Source organism: Vombatus ursinus, unplaced genomic scaffold, assembly GCF_900497805.2.
Source record: "Vombatus ursinus unplaced genomic scaffold, bare-nosed wombat genome assembly UNPS02015030.1, whole genome shotgun sequence".
In the NCBI taxonomy this organism is placed as follows: Eukaryota; Metazoa; Chordata; class Mammalia; order Diprotodontia; family Vombatidae; genus Vombatus; species Vombatus ursinus.
In genome coordinates this window covers 2,739,500-2,759,662 of record NW_020954808.1, presented here as the reverse complement: position 1 = coordinate 2,759,662, position 20,163 = coordinate 2,739,500, and the positions used below count along the sequence as shown (strand labels likewise).

The following is a 20,163-nucleotide window of genomic DNA, read 5'->3' as shown; positions in this document are numbered from 1 at the left end:
CACATATTTAGAGCTAGAAAAACCTTATAGACCATCCCAACCAAATTCCTCGCTTTACAAACATGCCTAAAGAAGCGATTTGTCTTGCTTTGGTCTTTTCATCTCTGTATATCTATCACCTTCCAGCCCTTTCTTGTCTCCATGTCTTTTTTTTTTTCTTACTCCAAGACATTTTTCTCTGAATTTTTCACCTTCTGTATTTTGGTCCCTTTGTAAAATAAACCTAAACCTAAGTTAGGTTTTCCTGTTTCTTCCTCTATGTTGACTTGATCTCTCTCTCTCCATTTCCATGCCTATCTCCTCTCTTTCTGTTCTGACTTCAGTTTCCTCTCCAGGCTTTTTTCTCTGGCTTGATCTCTTTCTTTCCTCCCTGTTTGCTCTTGGGGCTTCACATCAGCCATCTTGGAAGATGGGGGCTGTTTTTCCTTTTCTTTTTACCCTCGGTCCTAAACTCATTCACAAATGCTTGTGGACTAGCTGATGGACTTTTCCTCCAGGTAAAACTCAGAGTTGGATGATTGAGTACAGCTCAGGATTGCCTGTACTGGGGCCTGAAGATTCAGAACCAGGGCACCTGGAGCCCGAGACTGAACCCCAAGATAGACCGAAGTCCAGTATTTCTGTCTTTGAGCACACTGTGCCAATAGCAATCCCATCTTCTGGGTTCACCAGCTTGCCCAAGCAGAGATTAACTGACCTAGGGCTGTCCAGCTGAGGGAAAAGGAAGGACCTGGAGCTAGGGGGTTGGGGGGCAGCCTCTTTCATGCCTGACACCAAAGAAGACTGAAACTGACATAGGTGGGAAGGACTCAAAAGGGAGGCACCCCCCCAGCCCTGCTATTACTGCTTTTGATTGGCTTACAGTTAGGGTTAAGCTTAGGAGGGAGTCAGGTTCAAGTAAACAAAACTGGTAAATTTCCCATCAGTTTCATGTCCTTGTTTTCTTCTTCAAAGGTGTGTTTATGTGGGGAGCAAAGGGGATGAGGAGGGGGAGTCCCCAGGCTGATTCTGCCTCAATTCTTCTCTAGTAGGAAAAGAGGGGGGAGGGGAAGACAGTGAACCCCACCCCCCACCTACATACAGTTTTTCTAATTCTCGCCATAACTTCCCACCCACCTATAATGAAAGGAAATCCCTGAATCATAGACAAAAGAATTGTAGAATCAGTCAACTCAGGGCACAGAACAACAGTAGAATCCCTCATACGACAGAATTAGCAGAATCATTGCTGTGTGGCTTCAGGACAGACCTTGTCCCTCTCTGGGACTGTTTTTCCTTCTTGTAAAATAAGAGAGATCTCCACTGGTTTCACCTTTCCATGGTTCAGTGAGCTTGTCCCACACAGTAAGAGCACTGGCCACTCCCTCTGTGACCCTGGACAAGCCCTTTCCCCCACTCTGGGACTCATCCCCCTCCAGCTCCAGTATTCTGTGTTATGAGGACCCTTATCATACTGGCATTCCAAAAGACTGTGAGTTTAGTGCAACCCTCTGATGTCACAGGAAAGGCATCCCAAGCCCAGAGAGGGCAAGTGATTTGGCCAAGGTCACACAGCAAACTGGTTGTGGACCAGGAACTGAAACTCAGGCTCTCTCCATCTCACCGGGTTTTCCTCCCTGCTGGGTCCCAGTGGGGGGTAGGGGTGGGGGCAGAGGAAGAGAGTGGGCCCTTTAAATTGGAAGCTCCACCTTTGCCTTCAGAGGTCTCCAGCCACCCTATGAAAGGCATCCCCCCTACCCTGCTGCGAGCTCCACACTACTCCAGACAGCAACGACCCTTCCGCCCCCGCCCCTCCACCCCCTCAGCAGCCTGCATACCACATCAGGCGCCCATGAAGCTGGCGGCCCCTTTCGATATGTGGAAAGACTATTTGAATCTGAACAAGATCTTATGGGAGGTGATCTCGGGCCAAGGGGGTTCTGGGGATGGGGAGAAGTCTAACCAGGAGGCCGAGGTGGAGACCGAGGCCGGGCAGGTGAGGCAGGCGGCAGCTGGGAGGCCAGGGGCCCCTACACCCCTCTGCAACTTCTGCAAACACAATGGGGAGTCCCGACATGTGTACACCTCACACCTGCTGAAGACTCCGGAGGGTGTGGTCGTCTGTCCCATCCTTCGCCATTACGTCTGCCCACTGTGTGGAGCCACAGGGGGCCTGGCCCACACCCTCAAGTACTGCCCCCTCAATGGTGGCCAGCAGTCCCTGTACCGACGGAGTGGACGAAACTCAGCCGGGAGAAAGGTCAAGCGGTGAGGAAGAATCTGGGCCTCCTCTCCTGGAGCCCTCCAGGCCTTCCCTGGGCCTTGCCCCATCCCAGGGATTTCTCTCTCCCTGGGGCTTACCCCACTCCTGCTTCTCCCAAGCTCAGGGAATCCTCAGCCCCTGAGACCTCCCCATTCCAAGTTGACCGTATCCCAGGGATTTCTCAGCCCCTGGCCATCCCCAATTCCCCAGGGGCTGGTCCCCTCTTCTCTCTCCAAGACCTTCCCTAGACTCATTCTAGCTTAGGGAGTTCTGAGTCCCTGAAACCCCACCCCCTTTCCCAGTTCAATCCATCCCAGTGAATCTTCAGTCCTGGGACTCCCCCATTCCTGGATAACCCTGGCCCAGCCCCGCCCCCATCACACCCAGCTAATCCCACCCCCAGGATTTCTCAGCTTCTGGAATCCTCCACTCCCACCTTGTCTCAGCCCTGGGAAACCCTCACCCCTGAATTTCCCCAACCCTTTCTCCGTACACCTGCCAACCTACAACTTCCCTGGACATTGGGGAGTTCCCGAGAAGCCAAAGACCTCCAAGTGTGGCGCATTCATGAGACCAACGCTGTACCAGCTTCTGTCTCTGCCTCCCTACACAACTCTGCCTCGGACATTTCCTTTGACTATTGTCTCAGCCTTGAAGTTGGAGCCCCTCTGCAGACATCAGCACCCCAGGATTCAGCACATCCCCTTGAAGATTACCAGATGCTGCCTGTCATGCTGGGGTCCTCACATAACACCTTTGAGTCCCTTTGAGGGGGTGACCAGCTCCTGGACATGATGCTGGGGGGGGGGGGCTCCCTGAATCCTTCCCCAGCTCACATTGATCCAGCTCCAGAAGAATATCTTGGGCTGGGGCTGGGGGGAAGAGACAAACTTTCTTATACTGTTCTCATGCGCTTGTTTCTGATTACAGTTGTTGGGTCCTGCAGCCCTACCTGTCTATACCCCGTATCTGGGCCCCAGACCACTCAGTGGGCAGTTCTATCCCCCCCACCCCCAAAAGCCCCTCTCATTGCCCAAGTAGCCTCATGGCTGGAGGGGAGTGTGAACTAGTTTTCTGAAGCCTACAAGGAAGAAGGTCTGATCAATGTAACTGGGGTGGGAATGAGGGGGGCTGCAGAGGATTGGAAGTTCTTTGATCTTGTTTTTTAGGGGTTGGGGGGAGGAAGCTAAAATTAGCATATTTCATGTTAGCTTTTGTTCAGAGCTAGAATAAAGGACCAGAATTCTTGAACTTTCTTTTCACTGTGTTTTTCTGGAGGGGCTGATCTTCCACTAGAACCAGGGTCACCCCAAGTCACCCCAATCTGTTCTTCCTCCTCAGTGACTTTTGCCCCCATCTTCACCCAAATCCCAGTCTCTTCATCTTGGGTCTCCATTTTTCCATAGTCAGCACAGGCTCCCAAGCCCCAGACTTCTTTCTCTACAACTCAGCTTGGACCCCATCCCTCAGGGACCTTCCCTGGCTCCCCGAATCTCAGAGTTGAAAGGCTGCTATAGTAACCATCTAGGGGAGGTTCCCCATCCCTGCTGTAGGGTCATGTGTCCCAGGTAAAGAATTCCCACTACAACATATCAGATGGTCACTAAGCTCTTGCTTGAGGACTTCAGGGAGAGGCTGCTTGTCTAGCTACGGTTAAATGTGAACATTGGGAGGTACTTATGGCCATCAAACCACAATCTGCTTCCCTGACAAGTCCAGCCATTATTCCTGGTTTTCTGCCCCTCTCCAGGGCATAGATGTATATATAGGTTGTAGGAACTCACCACGTTTAAGCCCCACAAAAGAAGATTTGGGGGGATGTGGTAACTGAGAGATTTGACTAATTCATTCGGTCCACCCCAGGGTGGGGCAGAGAAAACCAGGAGCATTCAGGGTGAACAGTGCAAAGGGGCAAACTAAGGCTTGATGGAAGGACAGCTTCCTAACGATGACAGCTGCCTCCAAGTGGATTGGTTTGCCCCAAGAAGCCATGAGTTTTCCTTTCTCGGGAAGGCTTCAAGCACAGCCTAAAGGAGCCTTTGTTGGGTATACTATACAATTCTTCTAGGGGAAAAGCTCTCCAGCTTTTGGACTTAGAACCCCTTTACACTCTTAAAAAAATTATTGAGGGTCTGCCTCAAAGAATCTTTGATTATGAGGGTTATATCTATAGAGGTTGTAAGGTGTCTTGGTATTATTATTTTTATTTATTTATTTTGGTGAGGCAATTGGGCTTAAGTGACTTGTCCAGGGTTACACAAGTGTCTGAGGTCGGATTTGAACTCAGGTCCTCCTGACTCCAAGGCCAGAGCTTTATCCACTGTGCCATCTAGCTGCCCCAGGTCTTGGTATTATTGTGAAAATTGTTTTAACCTCATGGATGCCTTGAAAGAGTCTCTCGGACTCTCCAGGCGACCCTCTGAGAGCAGCGGCTTTGGGTATTGCCTGGACCAGATGGCGGCTCAGGTGCCTTCCAATTCTGCGTTTCTGTGATTTTCAGGCTAGTTAGATGGTCCTTCAGATACTTCAAAGACAGCCCTCATATCCCCTGGTCCTCTCTTCTCCAGAGCCCTAGGATTCCACTGACATACTTAACCACCCTTATTCTATCGGCTTGCCCAAAGACAGGCATACTGCTCACTGATCAGATTCACAGATCCCACAGCTGGAAAGGATCCAAGGGCATCCAGCCAATCCCACAACTGAACAAGACCCCCTCCTAATAATAATGGCTGACATTTAAGGTTTACAAAGCACTTTCCATGTATAATTCTCATTTGAGGCTCATAATAGCCCTGCAAAGTAGGTGCTATTTTTATGTCTATTTTACAGATGAGAAAACTGAGGCAGTCAACAAGCATCTATTTTTAAAATATGTTTTTATTCATTTCATTAAATACTTCCTAATTACATTAAAAATTGTTTTAACATTCATTTTTTGAAATTTAAGTCCCAAGTTATTTCCCTCTCTCCTAGCCCTCTCCCACTCCTTGAGAAAGCAAGTAATATGATATCAATTATATATGTGAAGTCATCAAAATGTGTTTCCATGGTTTTATTCATAGATATACAGAAGAAAAGCTCTGATTATGCCCATATGCTTTGTCATAATATAAACACATCTAGACTGGGGCAGCTAGGCGGTGCAGTGATAGAGCTCCTGCCTTGCAGTCAGGAGTACCTGAGTTCAAATTTGACCTCAGACACTCGACACTTACTAGCTAGCTGTGTGGCCTTGGGCAAGTCATTTAACCCTAGTTTAAAAAAAAAAAAAGATAAAAGAAAAGAACAAAATGTGTTTCCATGTTAGCCCTGTTGCAAAAGAAAACACACACCAAAGAAAACAAAAAAAAAAGTGAAAGTCAAAAAGCATTTATTAAGAACCTACCATGTGCCAGGCACTATGCTAAGCACCAAGGATACAAAAAAAGGAGTTCACAGTTTAATGAAGGAGACAACATGAAAACAACTAGGTACAATGAGCTATAGACAGGATAAATTGGAAAAAATCAAAGAGGGAAGGCATCAGCATTATGGGAGAATGGGTGAGAAGGTGGGATTTTGGCCAAGACCTGCAGGAAGCTGGAAGGTGGAGATGAGGAGGGAGGGAGTTTCTAGCACAGGGGGACAGCCAGGGAAAATGCACACTGGGTATATCATACTCAAGGAGCATAAGGAGGCCAATTGCATTGCATCTCAGAGTGGTGAAGCAGGGCAGGTTTTGAAAGTCAGATTTCATCTTGAATTCTGGAGGTGACGGGGAACCACCGGAGTTTTTCAAATGGGGTGGGGTTGACACAATTGGACCTGCACTTTAGGAAGCCAAGTAGAGGCTAGACTAGAATGGGGAGACTTGAGGCAGGGTGACCCCCACAATGGCTCTTGCGATAATCCAGGCATGAGGTGACGAGGGTCTACAGCAGGGAGCTAGCAATGTCAGAAGAGAGAAGGCAGTGTACTCAGGAGCTGTCACAAAGGCAGAATTGACACACTGGATATGGGGGAGGGAGCAGTCAAAGAGTGAGGAGTCCACGGTGATTCCTAAAGGTGAAGTGACTTGTCCAAGGTCACACAACTAATAAGTCAGTGTCTAAGGCAGGATTCTAACTCAAAAGTCTTCCTGATTCCAGGTCCAGTGCTGTATCTACGACAACCCCTTGCCACACAGACAGTTTTTGCTTGGAGATTTCAGGGAACACATTGCATTTGCTACCATTCAAAGGGACTTCTATGAATGAGGAAGAGAGAGTGAGACCAATGACTTAACGCAGCTCTGCCTCACTTATTCACATGCAAGTCAAGACATCACCCGGGATGTCCTGTTCCTCTTCGAAAACAAAGGACAAATGACAACAACAAATTTCATCTTATTAAATTTGGCCAAAGGGATCACAGATCTATCTTCCAGCCCATGAACTTTCCCTCCTAACTTTGTGTCCAGTGCATATTGGGCACTGCTGGTCCAATGCCACCCTCCCAGGCTTTCAGAGCCCGCTCACTGTCATCCTCTCAAGGAATGTCTTTTTTTAATTAATTTATTTTGATTAATCAACAATCACTTCCATAAGCTTTTGAGTTTTAAATTTTTCTCCCCCTTCCTTCCCGCTTCTCTCCCCAAAATGGTGTGCAACCTGACATAAACTTCACATAAATAAGGAATGTCATTCTTAAACCCATGTGCATACACATAACCCACCTCTTCCAGGAAACTCTCTTTTTTTAAATTTAGTATTTAATTTTTCCCCAGTTTCATGTAAAAACAATTTTTCACATTCATTTTTAAAACTTTGAATTCCAAATTCTCTCCCTTCCTCCCTCCCCACTGAGAAGGTAACCAATTTGATATAGATTTTACATGTGTAATCATGCAAAACATATCCATAATAGTTATGTTGTGAAAGAAAACAGACAAAAAAACTCAAGAAAAACAAAGCAAAAAAGTATACTTCAATCTGTATTCAGACACCATCAGTTCTTTCTCTGGGGATGGATAGCATTGGATAGTTGCATTGCTGAGAATAGCTAAGTCATTCACAGCTGATCATGTTGCAATATTGCTGTTCCTTTGTACACAGTACATATCACTTAGCATCAGCCCATACAAGTCTTTCCAGGTTTTTCTGAGAGCATCCTGCTCATCATTTCTTATAGCACAATAGTATTCCATCATAACTACATACCACAACTTGTTCAGCCATTCCCCAATTGATGGGCATCCCCTTAATTTCTAATTCTTTACCCCCAGAAAAGAGCTGCTGTAAATATTTTTGTGCATAATAGGTCCTTTTCCTTTTGTTTTTTTTTTTATCTCTTTTGAGATACAGACTTAGTAGTGGTATTGCTAGGGCAAAGGGTATGCATGGTTTTGTAGCCCTTTGAGCATAGTTCCAAATTGCCCTACAGAATGGTTGAATCAGTTCACAACTCCACCAACAGTGCATTAGTATCTCATTTTTCCCACATCCCCTCCGTTTGTCATTTACCTTTTCTGTCCTATTAGCCAATCTAATAGGTATGAGGTAGTACCTCAGAATTGTTTTAATTTGCATTTCTCCAATCAATAGTGAGTTGGAGTATTTTTATATGGCTTATAGATAGCTTTGATTACTTCATCTGAAAACTGATCATGTCTTTTGATCAATTATCAATTGGGGAATGGCTCTTATTTTTATAAATTTGACTCAGTTCTCTATATGTTTGAGAAATACGACCTTTATCAGAGAAACTTGCTTCAAATTTTTTTCAACACTTATTATTTCTAACTGTATTTCCCTCCATTCCATCCCCCCCCCACGTTTATCAGGAAGCCCTCTGACTAAGATGACCTCTGACCTTTTCCCAGTCGACATTTCACACATTTATTGGTCCCCTCGATAGTCATGAAAGACAGTGTGGCAGAATGGTTACAGATTGGACCTCAGAGCTCCAAAGACCTGACTGCAAAGCCTGCCTCAATCACATATTGGCTGTGTGTCCCTGGGCTAAGTATTGAGCATCTCAGGGTTCAAAGCAGCTCTCTAAGAGTGTAATTTGCAAAAAGGCGCCAACCTGCATAGTTTCCTCATGAGGGAGTGCCTTCTACTAATGACATCACAGTCCCCATCCCTGTCCCTGTCTCCTCTCACTTGGCACACAGACTCTTTACGGCAGTAGGGTTCTCTCCCCGTCCCAAGCCGGTCTTTTGAGTGATGACTTTGATTGACATGTCTCATTTTTACATCAGTCTCCCCAATGCCTCCACCCAAGGAGCCTTCCTTTTGAATAAAGAAAAACAGTTGTCCAGTCTCTCTGCCTGCCTCTGTGCCTCTCTCTCCTTCTCTCTGTCTCTGTCTTTGCCTCTCTCTCTCCTCTCTTCTCTGTCTCTACTTCTGTCTCTCCTCCCACCATCCACCCCTCCAGTGAGCCCTTGCACAGCCACGATCCCACAGCAGTGCCACTAAAGCAGTTTCAATGAATCCCTTTATTTCGTGGTTCAAGTTTCATCCAGGGAACAGAATGGAATATTGCTAAAGAATTGTCAAATTTGTTATCTCTATTGATAATGTTTATTGATTGATAGCTTAGAGCCCCCATTACATAGTGACTTCCACTCTCTCAGGTAACTTCACAATGTATTTGTATATTCAAAGACTTAGCATGCTGCCATCACAGGGTTTATTGTACAAAGACTAAAATAAAAGGGAAATTGGACCCTTCAGGGACCAACGATATTTCCCAGAGACAGGAGGATAAGGCAGGGACACAGGTTATAATGATTTCTGTCTTTTTGTCACTCTTATGATTTGCTTAGTGTGAGATGAAACTTCAGAGTAGTTTTAATGTCCATTTCTCTTATTATTAGTGATTTAGAGCGATTTAATAATAATAACAATAATATATAGCATTTACTGTGTGCCAGGCACTATGCTAAGCACTTTACAATTATTATCTCATTTAATCCTCATAACAGCCCTGGGAGGTAGGGGCTATTATTATCCCCATCTTACAGATAAAGAAACTGAGGCAAACAAGGCTTAAATGACTTGTCCAGGGTCACACAGCTAATAAGAATCTGGGGCCAAAGGTCTTCCTGACTCCAGGCCCAGTGCACTATCCACTCCACTGTCTAGTTGTTGCTGATTTACATTTATAGATAGATGATAGATAGACAGACAGACAGGCAGAGAGAGAGAGACAGACAGACAGATAGATAGACAGACAGACAGACAGGATAGGTGGATAGATAGATAGATAGATAGATGGATGGATGGATGGATAGACAGATAGACAGGTAGATAGATAGACAGATACACCGACAGGTAGATAGATATATAGATAGATAGATAATAGACAGACAGATAGATAGACAAGTAGATAGATAGATAACAGACAGATAGATAGATGAGTAGATAGAAAGAGACAGACAAACAGACAGACAGACAGATAGACAGACAGACAGACAGACAGATACATAGATAGACAGACAGGATAGATAGATAGACAGGCAGACAGGCAGACAGGCAGGCATGGTTAGATGACGGATGGATGGATGGCTACATACAGCATTTTTAAGTGCTTACTACATACTAAGCTCTGATGATACAAATACAAGAAAACAAGACACTCCCTGTCCTCAAGGTGCATAGATTCTAATGGGAAAAGACAACACGTAAAAAGCAGTTTGAAAGTGGAAAGAGGGGAACGGCGCCTGGGAGAGCAATCAAGTGAGTCTGGCCAAGGAAACGGCAGGTTGCTCTGTGATCGAGGAAAAGGTGTGCTATGGTAAAGGGCTGAGGCACCCTCTTTTTTTTAACCTCATCTTGCTACTAGCCATGGTATTCAGACACCTGAGAGAGGAAAAAGGGGAGCAGCCTGTATGACAAGAAGAGGCAGATACAGATGGCCTGAACAGAGCTTCCAAACTGGGAGGAGGAACAGTGATCTGGTGGAAGTCTTACTAACACTCCCAGTGACCTGGAAGTACTTCTATATCTCCCCTGCTTTCATTTTTGTTGTCTGTGATCCTAAGACAGCTGTCCCTCTGCCTATTCTTTGCCTATGAACTGCAGGGATGTGCAATCAGGAATCTTCCAGGCTGCACTCAAAGTTCCAGGAGAGAAACGAGATGAAGATTAAAAAAAAGTTTGAAAACCAATGCAGTGTCCCAAAAGTATTAGTGCACCTTTAAGTTTTAATAACTTAAGAGATGTAATAACTTCAGAGATGTAAATGCTACAAGTGTACAACGAATGACATTTAAAAGGTTAATTATGTAAAGTTTTAAGATGTTGATAGATATATTATTAAAATTCACCATAATCGCTATCTTGTGCTACATATCCCTCTAGTCAATTTTTAAACTTTGTAAAAACTTTCATCCACTTCCCATAGTGACTGAGAGGGTTGCATTTGGAATCTTAGTCTTAAGATCAGCCATAGGATGAGGTTTTGCCACATACATGGCAGTTCTGATGTGACCCCAGGAGAAAAAGTCCAGTGGAGATAGATCAATTATCTGAGGCAGCCAACCTAGAAGACTTCCTAGACCACTTCACTGGTCTAAGAAAGCGCCGTTCAGAAAATGTAATTTAAACTTAAAAAAATACATCATGTAAAAATCGCAAAATGAAATAAGTCTAAAACAAATATAAATAATTAAAATTTCAAATAATGTTTCTGTAAGTTTGTTGCATTTACACTTTTGACCTTATTAAAGCTCAAAATTGCACTAAGATTATTGGAACACTTTGTTACCTCCATAAAACAGCATTTGGTCCAACTTCCCTTTTATTTTAGTCTTTGTACAATAAACCCTGTGATGGCAGCATGCTAAGTCTTTGAATATACAAATACATTGTGAAGTTACCTGAGAGAGTGGAAGTCACTATGTAATGGGGGCTCTAAGCTATCAATCAATAAACATTATCAATAGAGACAACAAATTTGACAATTCTTTAGCAATATTCCATTCTGTTCCCTGGATGAAACTTGAACCACGAAATAAAGGGATGCATTGAAACTGCTTCAGTGGCACTGCTGTGGGATCGTGGCTGTGCAAGGGCTCACTAGAGCCAGCTGGAATGCTAGCAAGAGCATTGCTAACAATTTAAAACTGTGGGCATGTATACCTCAGAAAACGGAAAACACTACAAGTCAGAGCTTGATTTATTATTGTGTTGGTTGTCTAGACTTAAGAAATTGATGATGAAAATGTTAATAATGCTGATTAATCTTAAAAGTATGTTGTACCTCTTTTTTTTTTTGGCTAGTCAACAGGGTTAAGTGACTTGCCCAGGGTCACACAGCTAGTAAGTGTCAAGTGTCTGAGGCCAGATTTGAACTCAGGTCCTCCTGACTCCAGAGCAGGTGCTTTATCCACTGTGCCACTTAGTACCTGTTGTACTTTTTTTTTTTTTCACCAGAGATCCAGTGGTTAAACATTTACCAGCACACATTTTATTGGAGGGAACAGTGCAGGAAATTGCAGGCAGAAAGCCCACTTTTGGCCAGAAGGGATATCACTACAATCTCTTAGGAAACAGGTATCTAAATCTTAGATGGTGAAGTAGGAGAAAGCAGCATAGCTCAGCTGTCATCTCCCCCAGATAATCCAGCAAAAACCTAGAAAATATGCCATACTGAGTCTTGATCTGGAAATCCAGGGGAAAATGACAGGGAATCATTTTTCCAGCCCACATTATCATAGGGAGACAGAAAGAAGTCCGTACCACTGGGAACCGGATCTATCAAGGAAGGGACTGCACAGAGCTTTTGTGAGTTCAAATCTGGCCTCAGACACTTCCTAGCTGTGTGACCCTGAGCAAGTCACTTAACCTTGTTTGCCTCAGTTTCCTCTTCTGTAAAATGAGCTAGAGAAGGAAATGACAAACTACTCCAGTATCTCTGCCAAGAAAAACCCAAATGGAGTCACAAAGAGTTTGACATTACTAAAATGACTGAACAACAACAACATGGCTATACTTTCTAATTGGATCAAGGTGCAGAAGAGGTAAGGTGACAATTAACATTGTCTCAGCCTGGACATGGATTTGAATGCCTGGCTGCCTCTTGCTTCAGCTAAAGAGCTCAGCCATATACTTTATGTATTCATTGAAGCACTCATGGTAACAAAAAAAATAAAAACAAAGAGAGTGCCCATTGACATGTGTGATATTGAGTTCCTTGGGTAGTAGTGTGGATCCAGTTGTGCATTCCTTAAGCTTACAGAAAGACTTTGTCACTTTGTTAATCATCTAGTGAAGAAGATTAGTTGGGAGTAATATCTTAATTACCCCAAAGGTGGCAATCTACTTGAGCCACTAAGCCTTGTAAGTTAACGTCTCTGGTGATGCCAAAGATAATTCTTCCCTTCTAGAGGAACTGGAGAACTGATTTGTATTTTCTTGTGCCCTGCTCCTGCTTTCTCCAGGTATTGAGTACAATGTTTTTTAAGTATCTCAGGGGCATCTTGTGCTGTAGACCTGCAGTATCTATTCCACCCAAATTTCTCTGATGCAGGGTGAAGTCTGATCACTACTCCCCTGATCTAAGATTTGCAACCTCCTGATCTAGGCAATACACCTGTGACTGTGAGTTTGCCCCTGACTGGAGCTCCAGTAGACTGCTGATGGCCTTAGCTACTGTCAACTGACCAGAAGGCTCTGCAGGTTCCCCTTTGGTGTGACCTCCCTATGATGTAACTCCGCCTTTCAAACTAGCACCTCTGGTATGAGGGATTGCCAAGTCTTTTCCAAGGCTATTTATTCACCTTTGGTGTCTACCTGGCACTCAACTCTCACCTGGGGCTTTAGGAAGTTGTAGCATGCACAACTGAATTGGCAGATGGGCTAAACCAGGTTGAAGGTAACTGGTTGGCCTCAGATCCATCAGTGAGTTCAGAGGATGTCTACCTCAAGGACGAGAAGACTTCCCCAAGCGGGACAATTTGTTCCAACTGAAATGAAGGCAGCCAAAGCAGGTACTGTGGAGCATTTAAAAGCTTGGTCAAACATCCAAGATGCCAAGGTCATCCACTGCATCCCAGGCCATCACCGATTGTCCTGACTTTTGTCCTGCCACTGGACTTTGACGACTCTGGAAGAGAGAGTGAGGCCAACGACTTTGCTAGTCCTGTATCATTTCAATCCAATTCTCACAAAAGTCAGGGCATCATCCCACGATGTCATTGGTCCTCTTCAAAATAAAGGATAAACAAAAGCAACATCCCATCTGAATTCCATTAATACCAAAATAATTTGGAATACATGGGACCTTTCTATCTGTCTTTGACCTTCATTAAGAAGGTGACCACTAATAGAACTTCTGAGTCCAAGGGATGAAGAGTTTAGTCACCTTTCTAATGTAATTCCAAATCGTTTTCCAGAAGGATTAGATCAATTCACAACTTCACCACAGTGACTCAATGTACCTGATTTTTCAGCTTCTTTAGTTTTATGTTTTCCATTTTTATCATCTCCAATTTGATGACTGTGAGGTTGACCTTTAGAGTTATTTTAATTTATATTTCTCTCATCATTAGGGATTTAAAACATTTCCAACGTAGTATTAGTGATTTAGCATTTTTCCTTTTGAAAACTGTTCTCTCAAACTCTCTATCAGGCTCTTATCAAGTAATTTGTGTATTAGGATTATCTTTTTATGTGATTTATCTATTTAATAGTTAATACATTCATCCCCTCTGGCTATCTTCCCATTTCTCCTCCCTTTTGTGGCTAAACACCTTCAAAAGGCCATTTATAGCCTCCCTTCCTTTCCCTTAACTCTCTTCTTAACGCTCTACAGCCTGGTTTAGGGTGAATGGGGTGTTCAGGAAGGCTAGCACCTCCGGTATGACAGCTTGCCAAGCCCTTTTCAGGGCTGCTCGTCCACTGTTGGCGTCCACCTGCTTCACCCAACTCTTACCTGTGGCTCCAAGAAGCTGCAGCCCGAGCAGTGGCCACACCCTGTTTTGAGAACAATTTGTTTCAACAGCCATGAAGGCAGCTGAAGCAGGCAACTGGACTTTGATGACTCAGGAAGAGTCACCAAACTGCCTTGCTGAAATCCAATTCACACATGAGTCAAAACATTATTCTGTGATGTCATTGGTCCTCTTTGAAATTAAGGACAACAACAATACAGTCTGGCTTCTAATCTCATCATTTAATGGAAACTGCTCTCTTCAAAGTTACTAATGATCTTTTAATTGCTAGATCTAACGGCCTTTCCTAATCTCTATCCTTCCTGACCTCTCTGACCTCCTGACCTCTATCCTTCCTGACCCAAGACTCTGTCCTGGGTCCTCTTCTCTTGTCCCCCTATACTACTTCATTTGGTGATCTCACCGGTGCCCATGGATTCAATTCTCATCTCTATTCTGATGATTCTCAAACCAATCTATCCAGCCTTAATTTCTTTGCTCACCTCCAGTCTCCGGTAACCAACTGCTTTTTGGACACCTCAACCTGGATATTCTGTAGACATCTTAAAACCAACATATCCAAAATTACTCAGTTTTCTCCAAAACCCTTTCCATTCCCAATCTTCCCTATTACTGTTGAGGGCACCACTATCTTCCCAGTTGCCCTGGCTCACATAGCTGTGATCTTATACTCTCTTTCACCCCACCCTGTATCTCATCTTTTGCCAAAGCTTGATTTTACCTTCATCACATTTCTCCGATATGTCCCCTTCTCTCCTCTAACTCTGCCACCACCCTCATTGCCTCATATCTAGACTATTGCAATAACTGCTTGTTGATCTACCTGACACAAATCTCTCTCCCCACTCCAGTCCATCCTCCACTCCGCTGTCAAAGTGATCTTCCTAAAGCCCAGTGTGACCACAACACCCTTCAATAAACCACAATGGCTCCCTTTCATCTCTAAGCATCAAATATAAAACCTTCTGTCTGGAGAGCAAAACCCTTCCTAACCTGCCCCTCCCACCTTTCCAGTCTTCTTACACCTTAGTTCCCCCTCCTTCCACTTATTTTTCCACGCAGTGACACTGACTTCCTTTTTATTCCTCAAACAAAACATTCCATCTTATAACTCTAGCATTTAAACTGTCTGTCCACCATGCCTAAAATTCCCTCCCTGGCTTCTGTGGCTACCTTCAGGTCTCAGATAGAATCCTGCCTTCTACAGAAAGCCTGATCCCTCTTAATTCCAGTACTTTCCCTCTGTTGATTATTTCCAATTTATCCTGTTGCTATTTTGTTTATACATAGTTATTTGCACGAACCCCCCCCCCCCAATAGACTGTGAGCTCCTTGAGAAGAAAGACTAACTCCAGTGCTTAGCATTGTGCCTGGCACATAGAATGGATTTAATAAATGTTTGTTGACTGACTGATTGAGCTTGTGACCGCTGATTCCTTCTCCCCTCCCAATTTGTGAAGGAAAGTCCATTTGGAGATGACAGCTATGAGAATTATAACCGCTCAGAGCTTCCTCACCTTATGGCCAAGGATTGGTTACCACAACCCACCTCCAAGATGGATCAACTAAAGTGGGTCTACAGGGGCAGCTAGATGGCCCAGTGGATAGAGTACGGGCTCTGGAGTCAGGAGGACCTGAGTTCAAATCCAGCTTCAGACACTTGTTACTTACTAGCTGTGTGATCCCGGGCAAGTCATTTAACCCCAACTGCCTTGCCAAAAAAAATAAATAAATAAAATAAAGTGGGTCTCCACCTAGAAGATGCTATTGACAATAGAATTCCAATTAGAATACTGGAACAAATTTATTCTATGAGCTTCTCTCCATAGTTGCTGTAACCTAGAGTTACAGACCCTCTCAGTCCCTGGCCTAGAGTCAGATCCTCAAGATCCTAGGCTGAGGTGGACCAGGTTCAATCCTGAGGAATGACCCCTCTCACTGTCCCCATGTGGAGTTACTACAGGACAATTTCAAAATAAGGGTCAGGTACAGCTTGGATCTATATTTCCCCAAATGTAAATTAAAGGGGACCCCCCAGGCCTTCCTTCTCCAGTTTCCCTTCAAGCACTCAAGGTAGCATATGCAAATTGGGTATAGGACAGACTCTATTTTACTCCAGAGAAAATGAAGACATTTCAGAGGATTCAGAGGGGCCTGTGAAGATATACAGAAATAGATAAGGCACTCAACCCATCAGCTCCACTCAGAAGAGAACTGGAAATGCCACTGAAGCAACCCTTTGACATTCTGGTGGATCCCTGACCTCCCATGGGGTCCTACACAGTTCTTGCTAGACTCACAGTGTTGCCTTATGGTTAAAATTTCCTCTAGAAGGCAAACACGCTCCAGGGCTATTAAACAAGCCATCCTTTTGCCAATGGACTTACCCCATGCAAATAACTCAGGGGCTTTATTCTTCAAATAGGACCCCACTGCTCCGAAGTTACATAGGGAGTTTCTTCTTTCTCCAAAACGTAGGCTGTATTGAGGAAATCCCGTTTTCTCTTTAGAAGGTCCAGCCTCCAAACTCTTGAACTTGGGGTCACCCATGAGACAATCAGCAAAGCTGGGACTTCCTCCTCAGACCCAGTGGGCATGCACATACCTACTTTTGTTGCATGCTCCTCAGTGAGCCTGCTACTTCCATCCCCTGAGCTGGGAGAGTCCACCGTCAGGATCTCTCTGCTCAAGCCACCTGCAAGGACATGCAACTCCCATGAGACCCTGCCTCACAGTGGCCATTTCCATTTCCTGGGAAGAGAAGACTCTCAGTTCAGTTCAGTTTAGTCCAGTTGTTTTTCAGTCGTGTCTAACTCTTTGTGACCCCATTTGGGGTTTTCTTGGCAAAGATACTGGAATGGTTTGCCACTTCTTTCTCCAGATCATTTTACAGATGAGGAAACTGAGACGAACAAGGTTACTTGGTGACTTGCCCTGGGTCACATGGTAGTAAGTGTCTGAGGCTGGATTTGAACCTGAAGATGAATCTTCCTGATACCAGGCCTGGTGCTCCATCCGCTGTACCACCTAGCTACCCTACGGGACGGGACAAGTCCTCCTCCCTCCCTGTTCCCATCCTCTTGTTGTTATTATTGTTGTCCCATCTTCTCAAAGAGGATCAATGACCTAAGGAGGGTGATGTCTTGACTTGCTGTTTCCTAGAATGAAGGTGTCAAACTCTCTTCTTACTGCCCCAAGTGTCCAGCAAGACTCCACCCAAGTCAGATTAAAATGAGTAACAAAATAAATAAAAATACAATACAACACAGATAATGTCAATTTGAGGTTTTCTAAGTCAACGTATGGGCTGCAGGGACCTGTTTCTAACTTGAGTTTGACATCACTGCCTAGAACATATCTACTCCTCTAAGTATAGGTCGATTATCCAAACAGAGAAAAACCAAAAAAAAAAAATCCCAAAGAAGCCTAGCTGCTCGTTCAGCTCGCCTTAAGAGACCACAGGGAGGGCCAGCTTTTCTGACAAGCCTGAGTCCTAGGCAGCCAATCATCTTGGAGCTGGCCTCAGTAGCCATTGATGAGACCATGTGCCAGTGAACACATCCACAGTTTCCAGGGGGAAGGACCTTTCAGATGCTTCCAAATGGAAGCTCCCTGTAATCTCATCAAATCCATAGTGGAACTCAGGATCACCCCCCATTTAAACTGGTTAATCCCTCTGTTCTATGACTGGGAAATTCTAACCTCTTGCTCCCCTAATCCCTATGACTCTCAATCCTCTGGGCAAGAGAAATTCCTTTCCCCGTGCTTGTCTCCACACTCACATCCCAATCAAGCTCAGGTTAATGGAATCCAATCCCTAGAGCATTTATTAAGCACCTAGCTCAAGACATTGTGCTAGGAATACATACATAGCAAGTATCCCTCTGGCCTCACTATCCCAGAGTCAGGCTGGAAATATCTCCTCCTCAGGCTGTAGGAGTACTGTTGGTCCTTCTCAAAAAGCACTAATGATATCAGGAGCGTGATGTCTTGACTTGCAAATGAATTGGATTTAAGTGAGACAGAGCTGTGCAAAGTCATTAGCCTCACTCTCTCCTCCAAAGTCATCTGAGTCCTGTGGCAAAACATAGGTCAGGACAGAGGGTAATGGCCCTGGATGCAATGGCAGACCTTGGCCTTTTTAAGCTAAGGTCTTTCACAGGTCTCAGTTTGTCTAAGGCAATACCCATTCAGTGATTAAAGGCTAGGTAAGAATTGAGGCAAAAGATGGCCTGGTTTGCCTAAGAGGTTGCAATATCTCACCTCTAATGTCATTGGCTCATGCCCCCATTCAGAGTTTGTTCCCAGTGACTGGAGTCCTAGTTCCAGCTAACCACTGACCATTGATCAGCATTTACAAAGGGATAGTCTACTTTTCAGATATAAGAACAAAAACACAAATACTTCCTCTGAAGCCTTGAGAGCATGATCTCTCCTATGCCACCTCAGTCTCTGGGGAGAGTGGGTTCAAACTTGGTCAATTTCTACAGAACGTTGGTCCCTCCAAGTCTCACCCCACCCCACTTTTCTGTCTCCTTTCGTGTGTCGTCTCCCCCTTTAGATTTTAAGCTTCTTGAGGGCAAGAACTGTCTTTCGTTTTATTAATAAGTGCTGATTAGATTGGATTGGATGTCCAAATGCTGCCTCCATGCATGATGAAGGTTCTTTTCAGCTACCTCGAAGGCCTCAATGGCTCAATACAAAACCTGACATGGACTTAACTCACAGTGTCTCTGAACTCCCAGACCCTCAGGTGGCTCACACTCTCAACCTTTCAAAATTCACAAGGTCATAGCCTCCAGATGAATGTCCCTCATCTAAAACAATCAGAACCAACCCAAGCAAAACAACAAAACATACACAAAAGCCAAGGTAGGCGAAGAACTGAGGCTCATATGTAGGGGGCCACATGTTGGCCTCACGAGCAGAGGGTCCAATGCCTATCACTGATGTGGTTTAGGGGTTCAGGGGTCCTGGGACCCCAAAATCATAACACACAGGTCCTGACCAAAAGAATTCCACCCCAGCCTTTTTTCAGCCCAAGACAAGGTTTCTTAGAACATCCGTCATATTGGGCAGACTCTTAAGGAGTCTGAACATTAGGATGCCATTGGCTAGATTATAAGAATCCCAGCAATGGCTAGATTTTAGGAATCTTAGCAGTGGCTAGATTATAAGAATCTAAGCATCTTAATGGAGACAAGATGGACTTTATATACAGAAAGACTATGGGAGGGATCTAGGAGTGGCCAAGTAGCCTATGAGGTAATAGAATTCCAGGGACCTGGACCACGGGGCTAGGGAGAATGGAGAAATGGCCTGGGGCCGTAGGGAGGTCCACAATGAAAGGCCAGTTGATGGGATTATAACCTCAGGGGAACGCCAGAGATTTGGCCAGGAGGGAAAGTCCAGGTTTTTCCTTTCTGGAGCCCAGATCCCAACCCCATCATCACCTTTCCATCAGCAAAGTCAAACCTGGAGTAAAAGTTCAACCATGAGACAGTAAGGGGCCAAGGCCAAGAAAGGCCCTTTGAAGTCTCCTGCAGCTCCAGCCTGTTGCTGCAGCCACAGAGGCTACCATTCTCCTGACGTGGTCAGCAGACCAGAGCCACTTACAGAATGTCTACACGTGCTCCAAAGTCTCTCTAAGGTGCTTCCATCACAAATCATCACGAAACCCTAAAAGTTGAGTCATCAGCCCCTTCCTCCACTCTCTCTTTTTTTTTTTTTTGGTGAGGCAATTGGGGTTAAGTGACTGTCAGCCCCTTCCAAGTGGGGCCTTGCATCAAGGCAGAGCATATGGATGCATTCTTCATGGGCTCAGAAACTGGACCAGTTGGCCAGACCTTCATCATTGTTGTTCAGTCCTTTTCCAGTCATGTCTGACTCTTCATGACCCCATTTGGGTTTTTCTTGGCAAAGGTACTGGAGCAGTTTGCCATTCCCTTCTCCAGCTCATTTTACAGATGAGGAAACTGAGGCAAATGGGGCAGTGACTTAC

General features: G+C 44.7%; 1 protein-coding gene across 1 annotated transcript; it reads left to right on the top strand.

Annotated features, from left to right (window-relative positions):
- Positions 1 to 272: 272 nt before the first annotated feature.
- LOC114031041 lies at positions 273 to 3,375 on the top strand. Its single transcript, XM_027846044.1, has one exon. The coding sequence runs from the start codon at positions 1,436 to 1,438 to the stop codon at positions 2,249 to 2,251; it is 816 nt and encodes a 271-aa protein (XP_027701845.1). The 5' UTR covers positions 273 to 1,435; the 3' UTR covers positions 2,252 to 3,375.
- Positions 3,376 to 20,163: the final 16,788 nt, after the last annotated feature.

Coding starts and splice junctions, on each gene's coding strand:
- LOC114031041 (XM_027846044.1), top strand. CDS start 1,436: ATGAGGACCCTTATCATACTGGCATTCCAAAAGACTGTGAGTTTAGTG.